This window comes from Gallinula chloropus (assembly GCF_964237585.1).
Source record: "Gallinula chloropus genome assembly, chromosome: 6".
Lineage (NCBI taxonomy): Eukaryota > Metazoa > Chordata > Aves > Gruiformes > Rallidae > Gallinula > Gallinula chloropus.
Window position 1 is genome coordinate 19,715 of NC_140091.1, and position 25,696 is coordinate 45,410.

The 25,696-nt window shown below is 37.6% G+C and overlaps 1 protein-coding gene across 1 annotated transcript; it reads right to left on the reverse strand.

Annotated features, from left to right (window-relative positions):
• Positions 1 to 25,451, reverse strand: MSH4 (mutS homolog 4; the record flags this gene model as incomplete). Its single annotated transcript, XM_084265848.1, has 20 exons — positions 1 to 180; positions 950 to 1,038; positions 2,397 to 2,571; positions 4,054 to 4,182; positions 4,785 to 4,903; positions 6,005 to 6,205; positions 8,525 to 8,649; positions 9,453 to 9,556; positions 10,001 to 10,137; positions 11,364 to 11,533; positions 12,047 to 12,111; positions 12,512 to 12,586; positions 14,962 to 15,029; positions 15,745 to 15,917; positions 16,447 to 16,620; positions 17,139 to 17,254; positions 18,312 to 18,422; positions 20,983 to 21,146; positions 23,314 to 23,475; positions 25,166 to 25,451. 20 exons carry the CDS (start codon positions 25,449 to 25,451, stop codon positions 1 to 3), a joined length of 2,823 nt encoding a protein of 940 aa, XP_084121974.1.
• Between the last annotated feature and the right edge of the window lie 245 nt (positions 25,452 to 25,696).

The window sequence follows — 25,696 nt, forward strand, 5'->3', positions numbered from 1 at the left end:
TCACTCATCTTTTTGATTGGGTGCAGGACAGCTGGCTTCATACTTTTTTTTTAAGCCTTTCAAATATATACGCAAACTGTCTGGATCCAGTCGAGAATTCCTGGCAGTCTGAACCAATCTCATTGTTAAATGGTATACAGCTCTCTGTTCCATCATCTCAGGAGTGCTCTTCTGCCTGTGCTGTTCTTAAAGACACACATATGCACTAAAATATGCAATCAATGATGTTCTTTTATTAAAATACTAATATTAGGTATTTTCCACTCTATTTCTGATCTCCCGATCTTTGGTTTGTACATCAACATTACCTCTTATATGCCTTAACCCCAAGGTCTTTTTTGTGCAGCCATCTAACCTTTAATATTATCTTTTGTAACTGGTTCCGGAATAAAAATTTTAATGAAATATAAGGGTGTGGACCTGTTGGAGCACGTCCAGAGGAGGGCCACAAAATGATCAAAGGGCTGGAGCACAAGTTGGGCTTGTTCAGCCTGGAGAAGAGAAGGCTCCGGGGGGACCTTACAGCCCCTTCCAGTCCCTGAGAGGTGCCTGTAGGAAGCTGGGAAGAACTGTTCCCGAGGGCGTAGAGCAGTAGGATGAGGGGTGATGGTTTAAACTAGAAAAGGGGAGAAGTAGGTTGGATGTTAGGAAAAAGTTCTTCAATATGAGGGTGGTGGAGGCCCCATCCCTGGAGACATTCCAGGTCAGGCTTGATGGGGCTCTGAGCAACCTGATCTAGTGAAGATGTCCCTGCCCACATCCCTGGGGGGGGGGGGGAGGGGGGAGGACTAGATGACCTCTGAAGGTCCCTTCCAATCTTACACATTCTAGGATTCTATTTTCACAAAACCACGGGCAGTGCTTATCCTGTATCTCTTCAGAAACTGAAAATATACTTGAGCTTTATAAAAAATTGTGAGTTACAGTATTATAACTTTCTATCACATACCAAAATTTGTCTAGCAATATGATCTGTGATTTCCTTGGCATCCAAAATTATGGATGCTGGTAGGGAGGAAACTTCTGCAGCCTTTAACCCTAAACATATAAAACACAAATCAGTACTTTTGATATTATTTTTTTTTACTACCTTCTACACTATGTCTATCAGAACTAACGTAGCCTATTTTTGGAAGAATGAAAGTTTTTGGGTTTTATTGAAACAATTTTGATACACATTTTCTCTTTGCATTTTGTTGTTGGGTTTTTTTAAAATAAAGAGTATGGTTTTGAGAATTACACAATAAAATATCTACAAAGATACACTTCTACATGGAGTTACTGCTGGTAATACCCTAACTGAGCAGGGTGAGACACGTTAGGGATAAAAGGAAAAAGGAATGGTACGGTGGTGTTAGAGACCTTGCACTCTTTCTTAGAATGTAGCTTTGGTCAAGGTAAAGCCAAGACACCAACATCAAGTTACTAAAGGTCTCCTGTTCTCTGACAATACTATCCAAATATATGTTTTCTCTGAGTTAGTGGTGGTGTAGCATCTGAAATTGAGCTGGTACTGGCAAAGGTAAAGAAACTTATCTGAAACGATGATAAAGAGATGTTTCAAATCCAGTTAATTGAAGCTTGACTGGAAAAATTCACAGTCGTCAGTTACCGCTATATTGAAAAAAGTCATGTGTAACTAATTTCCTATTGACTAAATGTCAATTAGATCAAGGATCCAACTTCAGAATCAAATCACATTTCTGTAACTCTTTAAAAAATATAGTTACAGCCTACTGTCATTCCTCTATTGATCCACAATCCATTAATCTGTTCAGTCTTCAGTATGATTTATTCTAAAGTTAAAACGAGAAGTAAATCCACCTTCCTGAGAACACTGATGCTTTAGTGTAACCTCTCAAAATAGCCTTAGGGTGATACACTGTAAAATTCATGCCTTTTTTTTAAGAAACTGCATCCCTTTTTGCTAATCAAGAAGGGTGAAACTGCTATTTAACTCATATATCATTACTTATGGCAGACACCTAAGGGGATTTTATGCAACACAAACCTCAGTGTTCACAGCTTTAAGTCTCTCTACAACTTGCACTCACTTCTGTAAACAGAGAATAAAATGACTCGAGTACTGTGTGCTCATAATGGCCCATCTCATTCAAACAGGTGTAGTAAGTAGCTACCAACATTACCAAGATGTTGTTTTCACTATAGAATTTCATCTGAGTTCTTCATACTATCCCAAACTACTATCTCACTACACAGTTACTTAAAACACAGAAGCATTTGGAACGTACTACAGATCTGTAGTTGTTACTCTATGAGAGAGATATAAACTCAGCAGGAATTTGTCAGCAGAAAAATACTGATTAGATGCCTAATAACTGAAATAGTGTCTTACATAATCTTTACTAAGTTAAAATCATGGTGGAACCCATTACCATAGTTCTTTTCCTCTGTATACCCTTTAGAGAGTGTGTAAGTGTAAGCAATTTTCTCCTTATTTCCAGCACTACTTCTCACATGTTGCACTTCAAAATTACAGTTTTCCACATTGGGATATAAAGCATCTATGTGACACAGTTCCAGGAAATGTGTAGCAAACAATGTAAATGCCTAAATAAGGGAACAAGAATGAAAATTTATGTTGGAAATTATCCTGCAATAAATTGCAATACTATCTCTCTGAGGTCCAGGTTTTCCTCTAAAACATTGAAAAGCTGTCTTTAAATTACTAGACCAAATTAACATGTTTAAGTGGTGAGTTCTACCACTGGCAAAGATCTCATTTCCAAATGGAGATTCTCCCAATCACTTCTCAATGGAAGGAAAGGAGTAAAAGGAAATCCATGATGCTTACAAGGTTTGACTAGGGTTAACTTCAATGACTGCCAAACGGTTGCCTTAGTACTATTAAGGAATGTTTTGCCTAAAAAGTACAAGCTACAGAAAATACCCGAGCTTTTCAAACCAAACCACAAAAGTACTCTGAACAAACTCTGATGAGAAACTGAATACCTACACACTTCAAAAAGCTGACAACTTGAGACTGATCACATAAATAGTAATAGAGGTGAAACTTCCAAATCATCTAACACCATTTTCTACATTTCTAGCCTCTCTGACCAATTTGTCAGTTCTGTGGAACTACCACTGTACTTTGGACAGGTAATAGCCAGGTAAAGAGGTTCATCTTTAATATTCAAGCATATAAAGCTGTACTAAACAAAACTAAAAAGACTAGGTTATTCTCTTTCTAGATACAAATAGAAGCTTGCGAGCAAGTGGGAAAGTACTCTGAATAAACTCTGATGAGAAAGAGATGGTGACCAGTAAATTGGTTTTGGCTGGGATAGAGTTAATTTTCTTAATAGTAGCTTGTAAAGTGATAAGTTTGGGATTTGTGATCAATGCAGCATTGATAGAACACCCATGTTTTAGCTACTGCCGAGCAGCACATGCACAGCCTCATGGCCTTTCCTGCTTCTCCTGCTGCCCCACCAGCAAACATGTTGGTTGTGCACAAGAAGTTTGACGGTGACACAACCTGGACAGCTGATGAAAGGGATATCCCACACTATACGATGAAGCAATAAAAGCTCCAGAGAAGACAGAGAAAGGAAGGATGTCCATAGTTACGGTATTTGTCTTCCCAAGTAATCATCAAGTGTGATGAAGTCCTGCTTTCCTGGAAATGGCTGAACATCTGCCTGCTAACACGAAGTAGTGAATAAATTCCTCACGATGCTCTGCTTGTGGGCACAACTTTGCTTTACCTGTTAAACTTTTATCTCAGTCCACAAGTTTTTGTCCTTTGACCCTTCCAAGTCTCTCCCCCATCCCACCATGGGGCAGCGAGCGAGCAGCTGGGTGGTGTTTCACTGGGGCTAAATCAGAACCACCAGTGAACAGAGGCACAGTTGATGTCAGTGTTTTTTCTCTATCACCATCATTCTTACTATTCACCAGTTAGGAATAATACCATATTCAGACATGAAAACTCTATAAAACCGAATTTAAATTATGCAAAACTACTATAGTTACTATCCATATGACAAAATAATTATGGGTTTTAGTTTTTCTCCAAAACAGAATTACCTTTAAATTCAACAGATATTCACAGGCAGCGTAACAGATGCCAATACCTTCTTCAGCACTAGTACCTCTGCCAAGTTCATCGATTATGATGAGTGATTTGTCATTAGCATTTTGTATGATGTATGTTATCTAGGAAAATATTTAATATGTTACCATTCCTATAAATGCATTTTTAAAAACCTTAATAGGAACTCTGCAGCTAATAGAAACATTTGATTTTATTCAGATGAAACTTAATGCAGAAATTTTACAAGATCTTGTCAGATCTACAAATTTTACCTTTTCACAGCTTTCAGGTAGATATTAATTCTAATCAAGCAAAGACTCGTAGTACAGCACTCTTCTTCTTTTCCATTGAACATACTACTTTCCCCCAAAATTGTATCAGCTTGGGAGAGGCAATTGAAAGCGCTTAGGTTCCTAAAAATAATCGTCTATTGTCGAAAACCCAACAAAACATTGAAACTACAGTCCAACAAAGCACTGGAGGGGCTTTTTCCATGTTGGAATATCTTATTTCAAAGGTCTTTCCAAACCTAGTGATTCTGTGATCTCTTTTTTTTTAAGATACACCTGGTTTTCTGTCATTTATCACATGGACTTAACAGATGAAATCTGAGTTTTGGACTGCTTCTCAAAGTAAACCCTTTCACTGGAAATATACTAGTACAACTTCTATTTGCTTAACAGTAAAAATGGGCCTTGGACCCTGGATCAGCTACGTTTAGTACCTCTTTCATTTCCTTCATGAATGTTGATGCATTTGTTTCTATATCATCATCCATACCTATTCTGGTAAAAATTTGCTCTGCAATTCGAAAAGAACAGTACTCTGCTGGGACATAAGAACCTACAAAACAAGTAAAACCCGAGTTTTCGCATACTGATGTGTGCTAGTTTTCCTCAATATATCAGCATGGGGGGGAAATACCAGTTTTAAACTTGGTCTTTATGAACTGTAGAGAATGCATCTTCTTTTATAGTGTTGTAAGATTTGTTCTTCTATTACTTTATAAGAAAAAATATTATATAGATACCATAATTAAAGCAGCTTGTCTTTATAACCTTAAGAAATCACATTTCCAACGCTGTGCAGCAGTCTAAGGGGATGGAAAATGAGAATTAACACTTGGATTAATTTCCATGTCTGTAGCCACTGAGTTACTAATCCCAAGGAATCCTATCATATAATCTTAGTTTGCAAAATAATTAGATTGCCTTCATCAGACTTTGCCCAAAATTATACTGCCTTCACCAGACTTTGATGGTTATTATAATGTTTTACTGAATAGAAGAGGAAAGCTGCCAAAAGACTTTACAGTCTCCTTTATTCATATTGAATTCATGTTTTTGAAAGCAATTCCTGACGAGCTTGCAGTTGTTGGGGACTGGACCCACAAAGATGTGGTGGGCAAATTTTATTCCCCACTGCTAAGTAGTTTCACTAGTACAGTCTCAATTATGACTACAAATAATTTGTTTACTTTTATAATTTTAGGTATTTATTACTACTTTTATTTGAAGTAGTTGTTCTACTTGGCTGCAAGTATGTTTCCCTACGTAACTGAGGTATGCTCAAGTTCATCTGTTCCTTCTGAATGACACACACAGGTAGCCCGACAGGCATACTTCAATGATACTCGCTATCAGTCCAGCGCGAGGTGCTCGACGGGGTTAAGGTGCTCCAGAGAATTAAGGCACAGAACTGTGCTTCTCCTGAAGACAGACTGGGGGGGGGGGGGGGGGAAAGGGAGGGGGGTGTCCAGATATATAGATGTGCCCCATAGGTTTCCAGTGGCAGACCCAAAACCTTGCAGTGACCTCTGTAAAAATTACCTGGTTTAGACAGAATCTTATTCCAGAGCCAATTCATTCAACGTCATAATTTTTTTTAACTAGAAAACAATAAACGTGCTACAGAAGATTACTAATACGGTACAGACTTACTCACCAATCTGTGCCATAATTTGACAGAGAGCAATCTGTTTTAGGTATGTTGATTTTCCACTCATATTTGGTCCTGTAATAATGACAAAATTGTTACCCTCTGAGAGGTACGTGTTGTTAGACACAGGTTTCTCCACAGCTATCTTTTCAAGAATGGGATGCCATCCCTGCTTGATCGCTAAAGTATCCGTAAATTCTGGACGAACTAAAGAGAAAAAAGATAAAAAACATTGCATAGTTTGTATGGAACCCTTTAGGTTATTAAAGTAGTGTGCCTAGAAATACAGTCATTCTTGTAGAAGTCAAACTCTCTGGTACCAGTTCCCTGATGTTTAATTTCCTGTAGCGAGCAAGACTAACATGTAGCACTTGGGAAAAATTAACGTCTGCTTTCAGGTATAGATTCAGATTGTCAAGTGAGTCTTCATGATTTATTACCATGAAAAGAATCCCATAACACTTCATTGCTAAATTAATGTGCAGTGTTTCTGCTCCATAGTGCATAGAGCTAGACTCCAGTAATAAAAATACAAAGCAAAATTTGGAAAATAATTAAAACAGAAGACTTGAAAGCCAGTTTCATAGCCAATATAGTTTTAATAATTTCTTTTTATACCGCTATAATCATATGAAGTACAAGGGTTGTGAATTGTTTCTACTACATATGTAGCTTGTTCTATGATCACAGAAAACAGAACTTTGTTCTATTTCATCATACTGATTATTTGGGTGTATACTATGCCTATATAAATCCATTTGATATACTGGGACTATCTGCAAGGATTTAATCAGATTACAGTTCTTTTCTGAACATATTCTGTATGCCTCCTCTTTGTCTATCTCAGTAGCAGGAACTCAGGGTAAGAAAGAAGCGCTGTTAAATTTGATGGTCTGTTAAAATGAAGCAGCCTTCAAGAAAGAAGAATCATAACGTTTTTCCACGTTTAAACACTGGGGAACTAATTACTTGGTGTAGGTTCTAGTAATTTAGGTGAGAGAGTCAAGTGCCAAAGGGGGTTTAAAGCTACAAACAGCAGTCCACTTCTTTTGGTGGATACATTCATGCCTGGCTGTACAAACTGCAGGTGTAGATTTATGGGAAAAGCTTTGGTCTTATTCCTGCTGGAAAAAACTCGTGCTCAGACTCACATAATGAGAGAAGGTTGTGATGCCTCAAGTCTATCAGTTACCGTTCAGTTACATATCAATTCACATGCTATGACTGCAAAGTAAACTGATCCTCATCCTGAACTAGAAATTACATTGCAGCATCAGTAACAATGAGTTAATAGATTCACAGAATCATAGAATGGTCAGGGCTGGAAGGGACCTCAAAGTTCACCTCATTCCAAACCCCCTGCCACAGGCAGAGACACCTCTCACTAGACCAAGCTGCTCAAGGCCCTGTCCAACCCGGCCTGGGACACCTCCAGGGAGGTGACAGGGACAGCCACCCTGGGCAACCTGTTCCAGTGCCTTACCACCCTCATAGTAAATAATTTCTTCCTAATATCCAATCTAAATCTCCCCCCTTCCAATTTAAAACCATTCCCCCTCCTCCTATCACTATACGCCCTTCTAAAAAGTCCCTCCCCAGCCTTGTAGGCCCCTTCAGGTACTGGAAGGCTGCTATAAGGTCTCCCCAGAACCTTCTACAGGCTGATACAGCTCCTACAACGGTTTCCAGACCTAAATTATTATCTACACCATATTATACTGTAGGTAAGTATCTTGTAAGTATGTTGACTTTAATTAAAGACATTGTGCTCATTGATGGTCTTCAACAAGGCCAAGTGGGAGGTCCTGCACTTTGGTCACAATAACCCCAGGCACTGTTACAGGCTTGGGGCAGTGCAGCTGGAGAGCTCCCTGGAGGAGAAGGTCCTGGGGGTGTTGGGCGACAGCTGGCTGGACATGAGCCAGCGCTCTGCCCAGGTGGTCAAGAAGGCCAAGGGCACCCTGGCTTGTGTCAGGAATAGTGTAACCAGCAGGAGTAGGGAAGTGATAGTTCTGTTATACTCAGCTCTTGTGAAGCCGCCCCACAAGTGCACATGACCCTGGATTCCTTAGATACCATAGAAGACTCCCAACAATGTCTAAAAGTGCTACAGAAATTGAATCAGATAAACAAAAAGTAGCCACATATCTTGTTTTACAGTATATATGTAATGTTGATCTGTTTATATTATCTTGTGCCCTTTCAGAACAGAAGTGTAAACTCAGATGTTCACAAACTTTAAGCATATTCTACTCAAAAGCACAAACTAGTTCTCTTCAACAGACTGGCTGTGAAAGGCTTACAGCAGCTAAATAGAAAAATGTCATTTCAGTGAATGGATCCAAAAAGAACAACTGCACAAAAGTGGCAAGGATAGACCAGAGATACTCACATAAAGCCTACTGAGACCCAGAAAGAATAAATTACCTGGGCTTACCAACTGGAGAGCCAGATAAATCAGCCTGGATATTCTCCAGCAGGATTGCCTTTATCCGGCCCATGATGGAATCAAAAGAAGAAACTTACCATAATCAGAAAGAGTGCAGGCATGGGCAAATGAAAGCAGCATGTCCAGCATTGACACGATGTCAGACAGCTTGTATAGGCAATGAATGTGTTCGTAGATCTCGTTCAGCAGTTTACACACTATTCTGAAACAAGACACTGATTTAGTTGTTGCACTTCACACAACTTACAGAAATAAAGCAAGTTAATAAAGTTCATGTTGCATGTGTTAGAATGGGAGGTTACTCATAAAATGCAATCATCGCTGGCAGACGCAAGCAAATGTATAAATTTCCTTGAAGCAAATTAAGATCTTACACCATCATCTCAGCTCAAGCTCTGGTATCAGACACAAGGCACATAGTTCAAACTCCAACAGTTCATAAGAATGCTTCACAAGAGAACGAACTAAATATATATCTATGGAATCAAATACGTTTTATTAACATGTCAAATGCGACTTTAACTCCCCTAGGCCTTCGTGTTAATAAAAAGCCGACATGGTTTCTAGAAAGACTTTTTCAGAAACCTGTCAGGCAACAGTATGCTTACTAAGTCCTCTGAAGCAGGCAGCACAGCAACATGACATGCAGCAAGAACAAAATACAGAAGTAAGACAGTTCTACTCTAAATGCAAGGAACCAACTAAAAGTAATGATTCTGTATTACAAAACTAATATGTTAGGTCATTTTGTGTGGATAATTCACCCATAAAAATTTAATAAATATGATGGCCACCCTTATTAATAAATGGCTATGTATTTGTAATGTACATTTAACACCCACACTTTGTGTCTCAGGAAGAACACTTGGTCATTGTTGCTTTTGATTATTTCTGTAATTAGCCAAAACTTAACGGAAAGATATCTTCAAGAAAACACGTAATTAGCTGTTAGATGAACTATATAAATCTAGTTAGTAAATAGTAAATATTTTAAATTGGTCTTACAAGTAGGTCATGTGATATATTTCTCTCAAAGACTCCTGACATCTTTCATTCATTTTTATTAAATCTGCTGAAGTGAAGCAATATGTGTTTTTCATTTTAGTGATCTACAGGGAATTCAAACCAACAATAAGAACATAGCACATCACCAGAAACAAAAATATTTCTAAAAAGCAAACTGGAAACACTGGGAGGGGAGGGAAGCAGAAAAAACAATGCCTTCTGTCATTTTTTCCATATAAATTTTTATGAAAAATCCATTTTAAAGAATGCAGTTATCAGCAAGATAAATGACTTTATATTTGCACACAGCTGCATTTAACTGTACCATTTCTGACTGCATTAAGTGTAACTAGAAAGAGGGCAGTTAGAAAAATGTACCACTTATACCTTCATTTACTTCAAGATATTTTTACTGAAATTATTTTAATTGTTGCTTAAATTACTGTATAATGTGTAACTCTAAATGTAATGTAATACATTAATCTAATACATCTTAGATAAATTAAATATACAAATAAATTATGAAAACACATATTTAGTACCGGTACCTTTATAAATTCTGAAGGAAGCTGGCCATTGGGTAATGTTGAAGCATCAGTATTCATCTGAATAAAAAATCCACGAGCAGAGCTGAAACTTGTTTTCATTGGTAGGTTGTACTTTTCTGCAAGTTGTGTTATCATACCTACATACCACAAATAAAGATTTGACCCAAATTACATACAGTGACACCCATACACACATGAACATGTTTGGCTGGTACAAAGAAACATACTGTTGATGTGACTCATGGGCACTGAATGTGCCAGGTACATAAATGACAAGAGACCTCAGAAGTGAGTCTCCAAGGAGTTAAGTACAGAATTAATTTCACAAATATGGCTGCATAAAGCTCATTCCTTAGACTACCTGTCAAATCCACGTCTCTCCAATTTAGCAACAAGAATGCTGTGGGGGACTGTAATCAAAGGCCCTACCGAAGTCCAGATAGACAGTATCAGTATTTCAGTCTTGGAGTCACTTAAGAGTTTAACCCAGTAAAGAGGAAAAGAGAAGAATCCCTTCAGTGAGCACTCGGGCTACAGCAAAAACAGGCAATGGGAACACACATCTGTTCATAGATGCTGGAATCTTAACAGCTGCTGAATTTTGGAAGGTTTAGGAAGTAAAAAACAGTAGCATCTGTACTTCTCACTATGTGCTACATAGAATGCAAGACTAGGAGGAAATAGGAAGCTCACAGCATATGACATGCTCAAGTTGCTGATGTTCTCTTAAGTTTTCAATTACATAGTGAACTAAGATGATCCTTTAGCTAGAAATTGACATGTTATTAAAAAAAAAATTTCAAAGGGACATCCATTTCCAAATATTTTTTCTTGGTTTTTGACTACATGATAAAGAGGAAAATTACTAAAGCACAGGAACAGATACTGTACTAGAATTCCTTTTGTCTGTATTTTCCAACACTTAACAGCTTGACTAAAAAGTAGTTTACAGCTAGATGAAGACTGCTTAAAATATAAATGATTCAGATATTTTAATTAAAGAAGCTAAACCAAGAGATTTCTATGTTTTAGCTGGTTTTAAATACAGGAATCACAATACAAGTATTCAACTTCACTGAAATGAAGCTTTTTATCTACAAAAAGAGAATGTCAATATGTATCTCAAGTGTACTTCAGTTACTTATTAATGACAATCAGTTCATATTAATATTACAAACTTTTTACATATGAGAATGATATCTAGTCCAACCCCCCTTCTAAAGCTGGACCACCTAGAGAAACAATAAATATTTATAATTATAGATACTATACATAAAGTGTATTATAATACATGCAACCACATGGTTTCTGTATGCCAGGTGCAATGTACTGAAAATAAGCAAAAATCTTGGTTTAGAAATACCTGCTATGTCATCAACGATTTCTGTGTATGTTCTGCGAGCTATGTCAAGGAATTCATTGATGTTAGGTTTAACAGCATAGCATTTCTGTGTCCTCATACTCAGACATCCTTTTGTGTACCTCGTATCGTCATTAATCACCATTGCAATCTTTTCAAGTATAATTCCAAATCTGCAAAATCAGTTGTATCACTAATTAGGTACATATTTTACAATTTCTATTTGCAATAGCATCCCAAAACTATAAATAAGAGTATTACAAATACCTGAAGCACATTACCTACTGTTAAAACTAAACACTAAATTTCCTTTCTGTTTTCTACTCAGAATGAAGACTATATCTCAGTCTGACTAAAGATCTAACTCAAATCTTTGAGAGATATACATTCTTTATCAAATATACAGGCAACAATTGATTTCTGTACTATTATGGGGACTCTAGGAAACTGCAGCTTGTTTCTTTTCAGGTTCATTTGTAATGGAGTGGAGTTCACCAGCAACTGCAGTATCATAACTAACTCTCTGGTTTGCTTTCTCCCTCTATTTGTTAGTTGAAAATTAGAATTCCTGACCTTTTAGGCAAAAGAATAGACAAATACGCAAAGATGCAATATCTTTCATCTGACAGATATTTTTGAGAAAGAAGAGAGTTTCTATCATACTAGCTACAGTATTAGAAGAATACCTTGTATCTTCAAGAGAATTGCAGTAAGCTTTTAGCAGTGGTGTGTTACAGCTTCTTAAAGCAGCCTGTTGAAGATTAAAAATATGGACATGAACACTCACTTCTTGTAGCCTTTCTAAAAGGCTGAAAATTCTTAGACTCATCAAGGCTTAGTGGTTGCATAAGCAGCTTACAGAATCCGAGTAGGAGTTTCAGTTACAAGTTTGTGATAAAACACATTATTCAGGTAAGAGTAGGAATCAAACTCTTAAAGAATATTAGATTCAAATGCCTATTATACCTTAACTGAAGAGTTAAATGACTATGTTGGCAGTATTGTGTTCTGCAAGATCTATTTTTTAAAAATCAATTGTCCTTATCATTCCAAGTTAAGATATTGTATGAAATTTAACAAACTGCACTGTATAAAAATAAGGTCAAAAAGGTCTATACTTTATTAGAAAAAAAAATACAGAAATGGCTTACTTTCAGAGGCTCCACAAGTTCTAGAGTATGCTTCAGGTAGATTAAATTAGTTATTTTTGATTCAGCAGTTTTAACCTGTCAAAGCATTTTACAAATACTGCCCATTTAAGGTACTTAAAAGCTAGCATAACTCATACTGTTACCTATAACAGATTAATACTCCTAATGAAAACTGCTAAAATACTTCATAAACTCACTTTGGCAACTTAATGTATAAAATATGCATTAAAAGTATTTACACTGCCTACAGTGATAGTTTGCTCATCAGTGCCTAATATTTTAATGCCTGCGCTGATAATGATTGACTCTGAGAACACTCTGCTAACCCCAGTCATGAAAGCTGCTTTTAATCTTCTACATACACAAGCCCCACATAGCTTGACTCTTTCAAACACATTACGCATCGTAATTACGAAGCACAGACCTTTACATAAATGCTGTTCAACACACAACAACCCACTTGTTTGACTTGCCTTTGGTTTATATATTTACATCCTTAAACATCAGCCCATGTAATAAAAAAATCCAGTAAATGTTTAAAGATTTCGCTTACAATAATGTTTTTCCCACATGCACATTCTACCTGGGTTTTTTATGTCCCATTAACATTTATGATAAAGAATTTTTCTGCATAGCGTATGTACTGTGGCACGTATGCTCTGTGCAAAAGGATTTCAAGAAACCAACATGGATAAGCACATTGTTTGGTTCTGAAGAAAATCAAGTGTCAGTTTTCAACATGAACATGAGCAGTATTAGCCATGTGAAATCTTTTCTTGTTCATATACATTAACTCTTTACTCCTGTGTTAGAGGGCATCTCTTGCCTTATCTTACCTTCTGCATAAAGTTGTTTTCTGTAAACAACAGGACTAAATAATGCTAACAGTATGAACAGAAGAATCATAATCTGCAATGAAATATGGGACCTCAGTCCCGTGATGAAATCGGACAGCAAAAGAACAGATGTGGTCATATGTTGTATTTTGTAATGGAATGTACCTTTGCTGCAACTGTTCTTACAGGAACTTTACTGAGCTGGTGTTAAAAGTGGATCTTAGTACATGCTACACTTTAGGGTCAAAGGGAGAAAATGAATGAATACAACCATAGTTGGTAACTCTTCTATATAATGTTACTCCTTTATGATTCATTAATGACTAAAATGCAAGCCTATCCTTTACAGCATCTGAAATTAGTTTGCCCTCAGTCACTCTGTGTACAGCACGACAATTCAGGGGAGCCTCTTCGTTTTTGTGCTAGACATTTCAGTCCCACAAATTTAAGTGCTACACCAGTGGATCACCCCTAATTTAATTTTCCTATTTCATGGAAGTTTTTTATTGTCAACTAACAATACTGGTACCTTCTCCTGTGAGAGAAGGAAGCTATCTGTCACACACCTGGAACTTCATCAGGCAAAGAATCTACTGAATATGTACTTCAGATGCAAATCATCAAGAGCAGGTGGTCCTGATTTCCACCAAAGGTTGGATGCTGATCCAACTTCTAAAGATCCTTCATGATTGAGACAAGGCTGTCTTCTAAGGAAGTCTGCAAGTGGGGGTTTGTCCAGGTATCTTTAAGATGTCCCACCCATGGAAGTGTTCAAAGTCAGGCTGGATGGAACTTTGAGCGACCTGGGCTAGCAGAAGGTGTCCCGGCCCATGGCAGGGGGCTGGAACTAGATGCTCTTTAAGATCCCTTCCAACTCCAGCCATTATATGATTCTATATACACTGATTTCCCAAGAAGTACTTGATTTCACTGATGAGGCAGCTTTTCAAGTAACACATCTCAGTTTGTTGGTTGATGGTCCCCCTTAGGATGACAGAACGCTCAAGCTGAGCATATCACTCACACTTCTAGTGACTGGAACAGTAGGATATTTCAGATGAGCACCTGTACTATTAAGCACAGCTGAGAAGTCAAGAGTGCTTCTTAAGCACCTTTTTCAATACTTTGTTTCAAGCAACAATTACTAATTTTATTGACTTATATCACATGAAAACAAAGAGATTATTTCCTTTCTAGTAAGAAAGTTGCTTAACTGTCTTTAGGCTATCAAGAATTGTATTAACCTCAAAAATAAGAGTTATACACTCTATTATACTCTTTTTCCTTTTTATGCTGATGTGAAGAAAATTCCTTCCTCTCATCCTAGTAAAGAATAAAGGTGGAAGGCAATGACAAAGTGAATGTTTTTGGAAGTCAATTTGTATGACCTAGGATGAATGTAATATTGAAGCAAACCCAAATTTTCCTAACATTCTCCTACAATAATTTTCTACTGCCATAAAATAGGATGTACTCTTGATCTACAACAACATTATCCCATGTCTTCTTAAGTGCAGTCTTTTTCTTTTTGTATCACGCATATTTACAGATATGACATTTTAAAATTGCATACTATAGCCAGGTAACTGATCATTTAAATATCATTTAACATACTGTATCCTGCTTTGGAATTTGCACCAAAACTGAAAGTAGTTGTTCTGTATCCAGGAATTTTGAAATAACTGTAAAATAAAAGTAAAAAGATCAGAAATTGAACGAAAATTGTAATACAATCTATTTTAAAAAATTACTTAGTGATATTTATACTAATTTTTTTTTTCATTCTAACTTCACAAATTATTCACCAGGAAAAAAACAGGTTAAAAATAGTTGCTATCTAAATTATTTTTGTCATAACTATATGTAACACACCTAAACATGTAGTGATTATTGTACAGGTGGACATACACCAATTCACCAATATTCTTTTTGTTCGACTGGATTATAGATTAAGATGACATGATCCAATTTGAGGCAGACTAACTAACTCAGACTCTAGTATTGTACTTTTTTATATATGACTAGACAACCATGTTTTAGGAAGTATCGGTAAAAAAAAAATATACATACACAAGTATAAAAGCCTTTGCTTTTAATGCATATGTTATATATACATGTATACCCGTATCTAGACACAGAGGTAAAGAGACAAACTCAAATTCTTCAAAAAGGCAATTAGCTCACTGACTTCAATCCACTGTACCACAGAAGCTCACTTCTCTCAAATACTTGAGAAATTATCACTGTCACAATAAAGATTACTGAAAAAGTATCCACTACTTGTCACCTAATAAATGATGATACTTTTCAAAGACACTGACTCGCACTGCATACTTTCATAGATTAGAAAAAAATGTTGAAAACTATACTAACATGTATGCATAAATAAAGTAATACCTGCTTGGAGACCAAAAAAGAGCTCCTCATCCTGGAGTAATTCCTGAACACAGTCCAGTCTTGTGTTAATTGTTTCAGCATCAACTAGTGGCTCCAGGATATTGGATCTAAGTTTTCGACTTCCACCTGGAGTTTTAGTGTAATTTAGGACACCAAAAAGCGTGTGACCATTCCTTTGAAAACAAAATACAGGTGAAGTTCCTCAGGGGTTGGTACTGGGACCAGCGCTATTTAACATCTTCTGTTGGCAACAGGGACAGTGGCATCAAGTGCACCCTCAGCAAGTGTGCTGAAACACCAAGCTGTGTGGTGAGGTCAACACACTGGAGGGAAGGGGTGCCATCCAGAGGAACCATGACAGGCTTGAGAGGTGAGCCCATGAAGGTTGGGCAATCCCAAGCACAACTACCGCCTGGGTGGAGAAGGGACTAATACACATCAGCACCATTAGCAAGTTTGAATAAAATATCCAAATCAGTGTAAAGATAACTATGTGTCATCTCTTCCTGCAATTCACTCGTAGGATTTTCTGTGCTGAATAGTAATGCATTTCTCTAATATTTTTTTTAAAAGCTCTGAATTGTATATGAGTTCTGTCATACAGAAAGAAAAATAACCATCAGCTCTTTCACACAAACAGCAAGGAAACTTGCTGAAATAAAATTTTATGTAAGTGTAATTTCTAAACTTAAATATTCTTACCGAGAATCTCTGTTATTAATTACTAGTTCAAGGTTCTGTGTGGATGATGAATCTATCATAGCTGTTTTCTCACTCCCCTGGAAACGCACCTTGAGTGACTTAGGAGCATAAACTGAATTTTGAATAAATTCAACATATTTTAGCAAAGCTGCAGCAGCTGCAAGACAGTAGTACCTTGGAAAGAAACAATCTTTAATGAATGTTGAACGGTGCTATTTGAAGACCACAAAACCGAGTGGTGTGCTACTGAAATCGCATTCAACTTCTGCTTGACAGCCACTGGGATCGGTAGCACTAACAAAGCAGCGTGTTTTACGTGCACATATATGCATGTGAATGAAATATTCATGAACGTTTAAGTCTCTGTGCTCATGACACCCTAGACGATCTAGCTGCTATTGTGAATATAGATACTTCAGTAGATCTACATGACTTGAAATGAAGACCAAGTCACCAAGTATCAGTACTTAAAATTACTGGTACAAATAAAACATTTGCTGAGGCTAGAAAGATAGGCAATCATAGCCATTAAGTTGTATCTTAAGTTTCTGGACATATGAGAAACACTGGAGGACAAATAAAATAACAGCTCTTAAGTTCTTCTAACTTTTTCAACAAGACACAGACTTGTGTACCATGTAAAAAGCTGTTAAAAACTGGGCACACTATGTTTTTTCCTTATATAAACATACTTTGATTGAACCTCCATGAAAACGGTGCTGAATTCAGATGCACACAATTGTTCTATGTATTCCAAACCCTTCGTTTCATTGAAGTATTTTCTTTGAACAGTTGTAAAAGCCACATTCTGTGAAGACAGGGGGAAACGCAAATAGTTTAAAAACTTGTAAGAGGATTTTTCATCCAACAGTCTTCTCCATTTTTCTAGTGGTATGTGTTCCCGAGAAAATCTATCAACTGATTAAGCAATCCATCTTTATAGAAGTATTCATTCTAGCTTATTAGCACATGCCAGCCACACTACTGTTACTCATCTTTCCTTCTCTCAGGTAGTTGGTACATATAAAAAAAGCTCATACTGCTGTTTTGAGCAAATTAAGATAGGCTTTTTCTTGGATATTGCTTTTCCTCTCAAGAACTAGTTATTCCAGCTTTTGGACCTAACCTGGATTTGGTTAACATAAATGTATTTTCAGGAAGAGTTATTTTCATGCCAGCATCAATGCTCACATTCAAACTCTATAGTTTTCCCCTGCCAAGGTTTAAGCCCAAGGGATCATTATTAAGATCTCAGTCAGTAACAGGGAATAAAGATATGCACATCGATGTAGCTGAATGTGTGCAATGTGCAAGTGATTCCTGCAAGAAAAAGAGGAGAAAGGCAAGGAAGTAGAAAAGGACTCATGGAGAACCGCCAGCATTGTAGACATGGAAGCAATTCAGGCAGTAATAATAAAGATTTTTAAACATTCTGAGGCTTTAATACTCAATAATTACATATACCAGTTCATCTCACCTTATTTTACTCTCCTGGTGCTCTTCTTCCCGTTCTGCAATACATGATCCCCATCTATTTATCACGTTGAGAGAATTAAAGGAGCAAAGGAAAACATTTGATTTTTTTCACCTCTGATCCTTTCCAAGGTTCAGTGTTGCTCACATTACTCCACAAGCTTTCAGCTTTAATCAGTAATATACTTACCTCTGTAATTGTTTGGATTAGAATTAGCAGTGCTGGAGCTGCATTTAGATTGTTCTTTACCAAAATTTGGCTCCAAAATCACAGAAAACACAAAATCTGATTACATTTAAAGTTTTAGAAGTTGTGGGAAACTCTCAAATCAGCAATCATATAAAAGTGATCAACACGAATGCTAAAGTAGGGACTGAAATTTACAGTTTACCTTGAAATGTTCTGTTATCAGACTGAACAATTTTGTTGTGTTCCCTGCATCACAAGCGGTGTTTGACATTATTATTTCTAGTGGTGTTAAAATCTTGAGTTTAGTAATAACCTGGCAAAAAATGTCAAGATAAATCAATGAAAATCACTATATAAGCTAAAATATTTTGACATTATAATGAATCAGCAATAATTGCAGAATCCTTATATATTAAAATGACAGTTCCAGTCTTGCAAATAAAGACCAGACTTTCTGCTAACTTCTAGTTAAATTGATCTGTATCTGTAGATACAGATATATAAATATACGTGAATGAGGAGAGGAGATGACAGGAAAGGAATCTATCCCCTGTTATTTAAACACAGAAACAGGGCTGTCATCAAAGCAAGATATAAGTATCAAAAACTGTATTCCATGGCTGTAATGGAAGGACTTATTTTCAGCAGAAGGCAGCTTTCTGGGCTTGCAGCTGAAAAAATTAACGGTGCTTTGGAAGATGAAGAAATTCAACAGGTCTGAATATTAATTAATCCTTTGATTGAGATTTGGTTTGGACTTTGTTCTAACTTCCTCTTACAAGATTTATCTAAGCTGTACCTTTTTCACTGTGGCTCAAAAGGCATGCATTTACACATTTAAACCACCTTTGCTTTGCTCATGCAATATACAAGTCCTGTAGGGAATTACAGACATCACACACTTTTCTATTTGTATACTTGTCCTGTTTTCACCAGAGATGTCGTTAATGTTCTTCATAGTAGAAGAAAGGACAAATGTTGTTGTGTATTTATATTCATTTATATAATCATCCACAAATTCCCATGGGACAAACATGAGAAAAGAGACTGTATTTTAAGGACTTAGAAGTTAAAATGCGAAAGAAGGGACCAGTAACAGTGGAAAGGTGAACAAGCATCAAAAGCTACACAAAATAAATCATCTAAGGGCACTGGGGGTGGGAGAACTGTCGCTGCCTGTCATATCTGATCATCATCAGAATGTTTTTCCAGAGGTATCACAGTTGAAGCAAACCTTAAGGAACTTAAAAGAAGACAAGAAAACTTTACTGAATTACTTTACAGAATATTTAAAAATAAAATACAAGAAGCCTGATAACAATCACTAGGAAAACACGGACAGTGACACTGTAAGACAATAGCTTATCAGCAGACAGACAGTATGGTTGGAAGTGTTAGAGATTAAGATCAGGAACTAGGCCACACAGTGCCTTTGGGAAAAAGCACTTGTGCACTTGAAGCTTTTTTTTTTTTTTCACTGGATGGTTATAGAAGATACAAACTTGTTGAGTTTTATACATGAGGAAGAGAAGAAAGTCATGTTAATGGAATTAAAGAACAAAGTCTGAAAGGTATAAGATAAGTAATTGTATTTTTTTTTCATTAAATTCAAGTCAAAACCTAAAATAAAAGGGGGGGGGGGGGACGGGACACACACGACTTGAGCAGATAAAATACTTCCCAGTTTGAAAAAGACAAATTTAGTGGAACAATAATACAGTTAACTCTGACACACTAGAACCAGGGAGACTCTAGACTTTGAACACAGCAACTGCTTGCTAAAAAATAAAGCCTTTTTCTCTTAAAAGTAACTGTAATCTTTATGAAACCATTAAAATTAATAAACAATTTCCATAAAAATAATCTGAAAGTTTCCTTGCTGAAATCTAGCCATCATATCCTTTTGATTGCATGGGACGACTTTTTTCTGTGTACAAGCAAAACGATTTTTCACTTTCAAACCTAAATGAATTGTCATTTGAACTGCCACATCATTGTCTGAATGTTTACATTTTCTCAGGCACCCAATTTTCAAGGTACACCTCTCATTTTTACTACTGTGTGTTACAGAACTAGTTCTACAGCTGTCAGGTTTAGTATGTCCTTTTATGTGTGTCAACATGAGGATAAGTTTTAAAAGTGCTAACAATCAAAAAAAAAAAAGACATTATACAACATGTTTTTCAGTAAATAGATTTGACAGCTGTTTATATTCTGCCAGATCTATTTATTCTAATCAAATTAGGAATTTGTTTCTTTGAGTATTATAAAGATGCCACAAGCCACATTACTTTCTAACATGCAGAACTGCAACAAAACCATTAAATAAGATGTTTTATTAATGCTGGTGTTACACAAACCAATGAGATTATTCTCCAAATTAATGTAGGGTATGTGGTGCTGGTAGATGGAACACTCGGCTGCAAATTGAGTGAATTTTATTTATAGCTGAGGAGGAGTTTTTATGCAACCACAGAAAGTTAGATCTACAGTTATCCTACGTGCCCCACACACATTCATGCAGTTCTGCTCTCAAGAGTTGTTCTGCCTGATGAAAAAAATATTTGCAAGTTCTACTACCATATATTGCCCAATGCTCTTCAAAACAAGGCATCTCACACTGTACAAACACAGTATTTTTTGTAGCAGGGCTTTTTTTCTTTTGCAAAATAGCAAAATAAATCTAAGGCACAGTAAAGAAAACAGAAGTCCTTGCAGCATTTCACATTTTCTTGCTTAAAAAGTGAATTTCACTTTTGAAAAATTTCCTCTACAAACTAAAAATTTAATTTATTAGTCATATGCTTTTTTAAAGAAAGAAAGTCACAATAATTAGCCTGTAGGAGACACAGCAATTAAATATGGAACTATACCTTGGCATAAGTTGTATTATCTGCAAACTGTGATAATATCACTTCAGGATTTTTTAAATCAATACTGGCCATTCCTACTTCACCCCTGGCAAGGCCTCTTCCTTCTACTACAGCTACAATAACTGACGCAGCCGTATGAGCAGAAACTGCAGATGAGGATGTAACTGTAAAACAGTTGCATGCATTCAGTTACAAGCCACCTTTTTAAATTCACAAAGCCATACTGAGTTTCCAAATGAAGTATGTGTTTACATTCCCATACCCACAGAAAGCCCTTTCAGTTTACCAAATGTCATTAAAAATAAAAATCCCAGTTGTTAAACTCCTTACTTGCCATACCATACAGACAAGGGACATTTTCCTAAGTATGAACATCATACTTTTACATGAAGTCTGATTGAATGCATTCATTCAAGACTGCCAGAACTAACTACACTTCTGTAGCAAGTGAAAACAGTTTCTGAGTCACTATCTCCATACTAAACAAAAGATGTTTAGTACAGGCCAAAAGGCATGCCTGTTACTCAATATTTGTCATTTAAATTAGAAATTATATATAGCTACTACTGTTAGTTAAAATCAGGTGTATTAATTGCAGAGAGATACTGTAATATTCCACTAAAAGTACAACTCTGATCCAGGTGGTTTAGATCTCACTGGGTTAGGGAAAACAAATGTCATATATATACATTTCATCTGACTTTACCGTAAACTTCTTAAACTCTCCTTTAAAAAAGTGTATATATTTATGTGTGTGTATATGTATCTACAGTACACTTGAGACCTAATCATTTTATGTTTTCATTCTGGTGTGTTTTTTTAAAATAATTTTTAGTATCATAAATATTTTGCAACATACAATCTCCTTTGTACTGTTATCCTGTAATTATACATTTCTCGTGGAGAAAAAAAATTGGTTTGCCTTAAATTTTCCCAAATATCATCACAAACTCAACTAATCTCATCTTCTTCAAATAGAGAGTCATAGTATCATTCAGGTTGGAAAAGAACATTAAGATCATCAAGTCCAACCATTAACAGAGCACTGCCAAATCCACCACGAAGTCATGTCCCTAAGCACCAAATCTGTGTGTGTTTTAAAAAGCTCCAGGGATGGTAACTCAACCACATCCCTGGGCAGCCCGTTCCAATGATTGACAACTTTTTCAGTGAAGAAGTTTTTCCCAATATCCAATCTAAAAGCTCCCCTGGCACAACTTGAGACCGTTTTTTTGTCCTACCACTTGTTACTCAGGAGAAGAGACAAACACCCACTTCACTACACTCTCCTTTCTGGTAGCTCTAGAGAGCGATAAGGTCTCCCCTCAGCCTCCTCTTCTCCAGGCTATACAACCCCATTTCTCACAGCTGCACCTCATTTGACCTGTTCTCTAGCCCCTTCACCAGCTTCGTGGCCCTTCTCTGGACCTGCTCCAGTACCTCAATGTCCTTGTAGTGTACTCGAGGTGAGGCCTCACCGGTGCTGATTTCAGGGGGACAATCCCTCCCCTAGTCCTGCTGGCCACACTTCCTGACACAAGCCAGGGCGCCCTTGGCCTTCCTGGCCACACTGCTGCTCATGTTCAGCTGTCTGTCACCCAGCACCCCCAGGTCCTTCTCTGCCAGGCAGCTTTCCGGCTGCTCTGCCCCAGGCCTGTAGCACTGCCTGAGGCTGTTGTGACCCAAGTGCAGGACTGGGCACTGAGCCTTGTTGAACCTCATACTTGGCCCACCAATCTACCTTGTCCAGATCCCTCGGTAGATCACACAGATCAACACTCAGAATCACAGAATAACAAGGTTGGAAGAGACCTTTGAAGATCATCAAGTCCAACCATTCCCATCCTACGCTAAACCATATCCCTAAGTACTCACACCCATCCTGGTGCATAATGCATAAAATCTGCATCATGAATCTTGAAAACTGCATCGTTACAGAGCTACCAATGCATTACAAGTATAAAAGAATCAGTGATTAAGAATGTACATAAATTTGGGCTCTTCAGTTCACCACACAAAACAACAGGTCCACAAGAACAATTCAGTTTTGGACAGTTTGAAAAACAGTTTGAATTCTAACTATACTGGTAATTTATATCTGAATGCAAAGTGGTAAGAGGTTGCAGTATCAAAACATCTACTCAGTATCTAAAGCAATATTTTCCCTTATGAGTAAATTTTTCATCAGCAAGCATCCTCTGTATTACAAAGCACACTGTCTTGTGTTTTGAATGTATTTCAGTATCTTCCTGTATCACACTAAAGTATGTTTAATACAGTAATGTTAGACATTTCAGTCGGACTATTTCCTTTAAGAGCTGTCAATCTTACCTGAATATCCCATAAGCGGGGTATGGCTTCTGCAAAGAGATCTATTAGAATAGAGGGGTGTTTTTCCTGCACATGTACTATTCAGTCCCCGTGTAGAAGAACTGGTGAGATTCAGTATGCTAGCATTTTCCACACAAGAACTTTTGTCCCCAAAATATGATTCTGAGGAGGGGGAGAAAAAAAAACCACAAACCTTTAAAAAAAGTTTTTTTTTTTTTTTTTAAAGCTGAACATTCTTTTTGAAAAGGACAATAAAAGAAAGCAAAGAACCATGTTTAAAAACTCCTCTGCTTGAGAATGATCCTGCTTTGAATGTGTAGGGTTCAACTCTTAGAAATCATAATAATACGGTATGTATTTTTACAAACATAAGATTTATCTACAGTTTTAAGCTCTGCAAAATCTTTTTCTTATATAATTCTCTAAATAAATTCCTTATTTTCAGTTCTCTTGAGATCATTAAAACAACTATCACATCCTTAATCTAGCTTGAATAGTTGCTTTTTAAGATGAATTAAAACATAAACAGAGTTTTTCTATTTAAAACCTGCAAAATTCCAGGTATTAAGAGACATGCAAACCCCGAAATTCTGTTACTTCTATTACATTAAACTAAAAAGTACTTCAGTATCATTCTCAAATGACCCATTAACTTCATGACATCTTCTCATGGTTAAAAACCAACATCACTGGGGTGCTGCATAGGGTTTTTTGATTATTTTTTGTTTGTTTTTTTTAAATCTTGCAAAACTTACTTTGGCAGCTGAAAAAAAAACACCCCACAACATTATCAGTCCAGACTGTAACTTTCTAAAGAGTGGACAGCCAGCACTGTAGTACATATAGATGTCATTGGGTTTTTTAACTAGCATGCATCTAGATGTTGCATAGGTTCATTCAGAAGTTTGGCAGAAGAGGCTTTGCTATTATCTTAGAACGTACTGCGTCTGGTATAAGATAGGGAAAGAAGTCATTTTAAAGACCAGATGAACCAAACCATCTACATGCGATTTTTAAAACCAACAGTTAACAAGTTATGCCCTACTGAAATTAGCATTCTAAGTTTGGATTGATTGTTGTTCAGGGTTTGTTTTGGGTTGAGTTTTTTTTTAGGATTCATGACTGATCATGCACATTATCCAAAACCGTGCTACTTTCTTCCCAATTAATGAGACATACATACTTCAGAAGACACTTCAGCAAGTGTTAAAAGCTTTTCCAATTCTTCTTACAATTTTTTCACTGAAAAAAACCCTGCATTTGAACCTTTCTTTTTTTGTCCTTGCTGCTAATAGATGCTGATGGTAGGATCAAGTCTAATGAACTGCTTGATGCATAAAGGACAGAGGACTTGAGTGGTTCACCCCTAAGGGAGAGCCAGGAGGCTGGTGTTAACAGCAGCTTTATGTAATGATGGCAAATAACAGTGTTGCACTGTAGGACCACAACACTCTGACCACGCATCAACAATAACAGCACTTATAACTATTTCAAAGGCCAGGCCAAAAAAGGCAAGCCAAACCAAACCCAAAACCCGTCACTGACTGAATGCCATTTACATCTCTAGTAAAGCAAATGCCATGTTGGAATTCAAGAGAGTTTATTGACTCCAGACCTCAGATACTTCTATCTAAAAAGCTTATATAAAGAAATTAATAAAAATTTGTTTAAAATTAGTGTGAGGAACAACTACTGTTGTTCTGACAAGAGGAGACCAGTAAAACGAGCAGATGATGCTGCCTCCACCCAAGTGCTACTTGTAGCAGCTCTTCAGAAGCAAACCAAGCAAAGTGGGTAGAACATCGAAACAAAGAGGTAAAGGCTCGGAAAGAGATGGAAAACTCCGCCACACCTCCTCTTCCGGGAACTGGTGTCTTCCCGCCGCGACCGCTGGCAGCAGGGCCAGGAGCCAGGCCTTCCCCGCTGGAGCTACCTGGCCTCACGCCGGCTCTGGAACAGCCGCCACTGCTGTCCGCCGTGCTGCGCGGCGTCTGCAGCAGCCCGAGGGTATAGCGGGGCGTGCGCTCCGCTCGCCCCTCCAACCCCGAGGTGGAAGAACCGCGGCCCGGATAGGAGTCTGAGGCGGCCGAGCCGGCCGCCCGCCGGCGGGCGCTGGCGGTACCGCTTCCTTTCGACATGGCCACCTCGCCCCTAACAGGAGCGGCGCGAAGCCCTACGGCAGCCGCCTCCCGCCAGCGCCGCCTCCTCGTAAAATGGCGGGAGGGCGGTATCCCCGCGCATGCGCACAAGCCTCTAACCCACACCGTGACTGCGCGTCCCTTTCACCCGGCACCCGCCTCGGGAGGAGGGGGCAGCAGGGGCCGCGCGCGGCGGGGCTCCGCGGGGCCGCTGGAGCTGTGTGTGTGTCTGTCCGTCCGGCCAC